Below are 5281 nucleotides of genomic sequence, written 5' to 3' on the forward strand. Positions count from 1 at the left end.
TGAGATTCGGCAAATAACGTTTAAAGAGTGGCTTATTAGACGCCAAACCAACAACAGTTGCTACTAATAACATAAATTGCTAATGTACGGTGTAAAATGTGGATTTTATGATGTAATGTCAACTTTTTACATTTCTATCCCGGGACCATTCAATTTTCAATTTACCCACAGCAATTCTCCATAAATCTGCTATGGATCACCCAGAATCCCATACCTTTTTCAGTGTGTTAGACAATGTAAACACACTAATCTACCAGGAGGTGGCAGAATACCCATTTTTTATGCAGGAATTTAACAATGTAATTACACTGTTACACTAGCTGGGGAATTCAATAGTCTGGTCCCAGATCTCGTTGTGTTCTAAAAGTAATTTCAGCATAAAAACATCTGAAAATCAATCATAAGTCATTTAAATGTTTTTTTGGGGGAAAAAGTTTTAATTCATTAATCGAAATAATGTTTGTTTTTTAATCCCTGGTTGTTTGAACACAATGGAATTTCAATTCCATTTTTTTAATGTCCTAAATGACAAAGTACAGAATATCAGACAACAGACAATAAAACAATTTTAACATTAAAACAATAACATTTTACTCGCTTTTTACCCTACATACAGTACATGTCAATCGGTTCCTGCAAGAATGAAACACAAAAAGAAGAAGCGGAAGGTAACTGTACAAACTAAAATAAACAGATCGGTAAAACACCAACACAAAAAGACTGCATCAGGAACCTCACCGATGAATGTGAGCTAATGTACTGCACTGCAATGTAATGTGCTGTATTCATATTCAGACTGTATCAACATCATCCAATAATACGCACACCATATTTCGTCCTGGGTGGCGAGATTAGGCTTTTCACCATCTCAAAGCAAAGCCAGCTCCCCTCGTGACCAGTGTGTCTACATAGTCTCTGTAGTGATGCTGACAACCTGCGGCTGCACCCTATTCCTGTTGCAGTTAAACAACCAGGCACTCCTGCGGTGGCGGTACCTCTTGGACAGCAGCACATAGAGCACAGGGTTAACACAGGGATGGAGGTACTGGAGCACGGTGCAGATGAAGTAGAACATCTCCCAGGACTGGCCGTGGCGGTAGAGCCCAAGGAACACACACAGCTCCAGGATGTACCTAATAATGAAGACGAGTCAGGAGAAGAGGTATAAACAAGAACAAGTGTTATAATTTCCCCTAATGTATACAATAAAGTCGTCATCATCTTCCTCATCCTCTTCATCATCGTCATCATACCCGGGAAGCCAGCAGATGGAGAAGGTCCCGGCCGCCAGGAACACCATAAAAGAGGCTCGGCGTGTGTTGCGGGCACTGGCCACAGACATGACTGGGCTCTTGTGGAGGAAGCAGGCCAACCGGACGTAGTTGAAGGCGATCACCAGCATAGGGACGAAGTAGTAGAGCATGAACTGGCTGAGGACCACCTGGTGGAGGAATGGATGGAAGAATGGATTCAAAATGTTGTGTTTTCTCACATCAATTGGACACCATTTTCTTTCAGTGAATGAAAGTAACTGTCTTTTTTTTTACAGACCTGGTTACTTCCAGTGACATTATTTTAACTAAATATAATAGTTTTTGTTACACATTGTGTGCATCTCAAATGACACCCTATTCCCTCTAGTACACCAGGTCAAAAGATGTGCACTATATAGCAAACAGAGTAGAATTTCAGACCAAGCCATTGTTACCTGATAGTGGTGTTCCTGTATGGTGGGCAGGCAGAATGTAAAATTACCCAAGCTGGGGCTCAGGCTCTCCTTGGTGGCGAAGATCCTCAGAGGCACGCTGATGAAGAAGGCTGATGCCCAGACCAAGACGAACATCAGGACTACCAGGTCCATGGTAGGAGGGTGGTAGGGGTTGGTGATGATCATGGCACGTGTCATGGACACGGCACACAGACTGTAGGTGCTGGCTGCCAGGGAGAAGGCCAGAAAGAACTGGTACACCTTGCAGGAGGTGTCCCCCAGCGGCCACGAGTAGCTGAAGAAGACGATAGGAGATGATGAAAGATTATAAGATTATTGTCACAGAGAGATGGTAATCCTACTTCTGCTTTTATACCAAATACTCAGAGATAAACACAGCGCTCATATTCCACAAGATTCTTTTGTTTGCCAAACATGGGGTTTGATCTGCTGTGCTAGTTTACTCAACTGTCAGGTAGCCTAGCCAATAGCCGTAGAGGTTAGAGGGGCCACTGGACCTCTAACCTCTACGGCTATTGGCTAGGCTACCTGACAGTTGAGTAAACTAGCACAACTTATTCAACTAGTCAAGGGCGTGATAATTAGACTACAAGGTGAATCAGATGTGCTAGGTCTTTAATAGCTTAGATAAAATACATGGCACAGATAGGGGTCCCTGAGAAGAGGTTTGCTACCTGACAACGGAGTGCAAGGTGAATGGTATCAGCAACAGGGTGAGGAAGTCTTCCAGGGCCATGCTCTAACCTCTAACCTACCTGACAGCAGAGTGCAAGGTGAAGGGGATGACCAGCAGGATGCGGAATTCTGCCAGAGCCAGGATCTCTGATCTCTAACCTCTAACCTACCTGATGGCAGAGTGCAGATTGGAGGGGATGAGCAGCAGGGTGAGGAAGTCTGCCAGGGCCATGATCTCTAATTTTTAACCTCTAACCTACCTGATGGCGGAGTGCAGGGTGAAGGGGTTGAGCAGCAGGGTGAGGAAGTCTGCCAGGGCCAGGATCTCTGATCTCTAACCTCTAACCTACCTGACGGCAGAGTGCAGAGTGAAGGGGATGAGCAGCAGGGTGAGGAAGTCTGCCAGAGCCAGGATCTCTGATCTCTAACCTCTAACCTCTAACCTACCTGACGGCAGAGTGAAGGGGATGAGCAGCAGGGTGAGGAAGTCTGCCAGAGCCAGGATCTCTAACCTCTAACCAACCTGATGGCGGAGTGCAGGGTGAAGGGGATGAGCAGCAGGGTGAGGAAGTCTGCCAGAGCCAGGATCTCTGATCTCTAACCTCTAACCTCTAACCTACCTGACGACAGAGTGCAGAGTGAAGGGGATGAGCAGCAGGGTGAGGAAGTCTGCCAGAGCCAGGATCTCTGATCTCTAACCTCTAACCTACCTGATGGCGGAGTGCAGGGTGAAGGGGATGAGCAGCAGGGTGAGGAAGTCTGCCAGAGCCATGCTGAGCAGCAGGATGTCCAGACAGTTCTTCCTCAAGGTGTTGTACTTGGCGAACAGAGAGAACACCAGTAGGTTGGCACAGAAACCAATGCCCAGGATCACCCCGCAGGTACAGGCAAAGATCAGGGAAAACATGTTGGGGACAGCCTGTTGTGTGATCAAAGATTTAGATATAATCTCAATCTCAAAACGGTTAGATAATCTCAGTTCTTGGAAACGTTTCAATATAGTTTAATTTATATCAAATTTGCCAATCCACTTTTTATCAGTGGAGGCTTTTTAGGGGAGGAAGGGGAGGACTGTCCTACTCAGGGAATTTCATAAAAATACAAGTAGTGAAACATAAAATATATTCAAATGTCACCAAATAACTGATTAAAACACACTGTTTTGCAATGAAGGTCTACAGTAGCCTCAACAACACCCTCTAGGGTAGCACCATGGTGTAGCCGGAGGACAGCTATTTTCCATCCTCCTCTGGGTACATTGACTTCGATACAAAACATAGGAGGCTCATGGTTTTCACCCCTTCCATAGACTTGCACAGTATTTATGGTGACCTCCAGAGAACGTCCTCAAAACTCTTGCAATATGAACTGAGCACATCCAATAAAAGAATCTGAGACTGAATCTTGTACTGAAAGCATAAGCTACAGCTAGCTAGCACTGCAGTGCATGATGTGTGGTGAGTAGCTGACTCAAAGAGAGAGAAAGACAATAGTTGAACCCTGTTGAACAAATTAATTTCTTGAAAAAATGAAGGAGAACCAGCAGAGAGAGCGAGAGAGAAAGAGCTAACTATTTTCTTAGTTTACCTTTCACTTAGCTAATGCAGCTAAATTAGCCTACTCAACAACTCAGAGAGGAATGCTATTTATGTTAGCTAGTTAGCTAGCTGGCTAAGGCTATCCAACACTGCAACTCTTCCAACTGTTAAACTGCTTGCTGTACACTGTACTCTGTGATTGTACACATGGATTGGATTGTGGGTTTACTAACTCATTAGTTCTAGTTTGTTGACTATAACGTTAATACGGTGACAACGAAGTAGGCTGTGTAGTGGTTAGAGGTTATAATATGACAGTTTGGCTTAGAGTTTTTGCGCCTGGTCACAGACTGCTGTTGTGTTTTGCTCTGAAGCCTACAAGCGAAGGGAAAAGGTGAGAGGTGGACAGCGCGTAGATGCGAGAAAGGAAGTACACAATGAGCAAAGTGATGATGCTGTTTATGAAAGTGAACTGTGTGTAAGGGTGGTCAGTGGTGTATTTATTTAACCGATTCTGTTGCAAAACGTTTCTTCAACAGAAGCAAACAGAATGAAACGGGGAGGGACTTACCTAAATTTGTCCAATAGAAACTCTTGTTTTTCTTTTTGGACAAATGACTACACCCCAGATCAGCTAGATGCAGGCAGGAGTGTGCAAGGCGGTATTGAATCACGTTGATTACTTCAATTTGTCTTCGGCCTGTGCATTATAAACTTTCATTTGTAGGCTAGGTTGATGTTAAATTGAGCTGGATGAATAGAATATGATTGACAGTAATAGAAATAAGGCCATACCCCCCCCCCCCCCAAAAAAATGGTCCCAATCTTAAACGGCATTATCGCCACTGAGTTTTATATACATTTACATTACATACATATACATCAAGCTTGATCTAGATTTTATAACCACAAATAGCTAACAAAATTGTTATTATTGTATTTAAAAAGTTGACCTACTACTGGACTACAACGGACTTGCTCTGTACCTGAAATAATTATTTGGATGACCCTGTTTAGCCCTGTGTGTTACTTACCATACTCTTGGGTTATTGAGTGAAGTATCCTCATGTGTACCAAGATAAACAGCAGTATTCTCCGTCATGGGTAAATCCGTTAGCCATTCTTTGAATTATTTTAGAGTATCCCCATAATGAAAACTGTTAAAAGTGGCTTGCATGTGAAATCTATGACTCTTAGTTTTTGTTTGCTGACTATGGAGAATGGCAAACATCACTCACTCTGGTCAAATTGATTCTGGTTGGATGAGTTTAAAGGGAGAGTACTCACATCTGACTCTGAATTTAGCACAGTCACAGTTTCTGAAGGACTGCGGTGTATG

At 43.6% G+C, this 5281-nt stretch overlaps 1 protein-coding gene across 1 annotated transcript; it reads right to left on the minus strand.

Moving 5' to 3' along the window:
* Nucleotides 1–341: 341 nt before the first annotated feature.
* Nucleotides 342–5010, minus strand: LOC123990383 (galanin receptor 2a). The gene is made up of 5 exons (XM_046290946.1): nt 4977–5010; nt 3115–3385; nt 1709–2003; nt 1254–1441; nt 342–1133 (listed from the first exon to the last, which is right to left on the minus strand). Exons 1-5 carry the CDS (start codon nt 5008–5010, stop codon nt 905–907), a joined length of 1017 nt encoding a protein of 338 aa, XP_046146902.1. The 3' UTR covers nt 342–904.
* Nucleotides 5011–5281: the final 271 nt, after the last annotated feature.

Source organism: Oncorhynchus gorbuscha, linkage group LG02 (genome assembly GCF_021184085.1).
Source record: "Oncorhynchus gorbuscha isolate QuinsamMale2020 ecotype Even-year linkage group LG02, OgorEven_v1.0, whole genome shotgun sequence".
Lineage (NCBI taxonomy): Eukaryota > Metazoa > Chordata > Actinopteri > Salmoniformes > Salmonidae > Oncorhynchus > Oncorhynchus gorbuscha.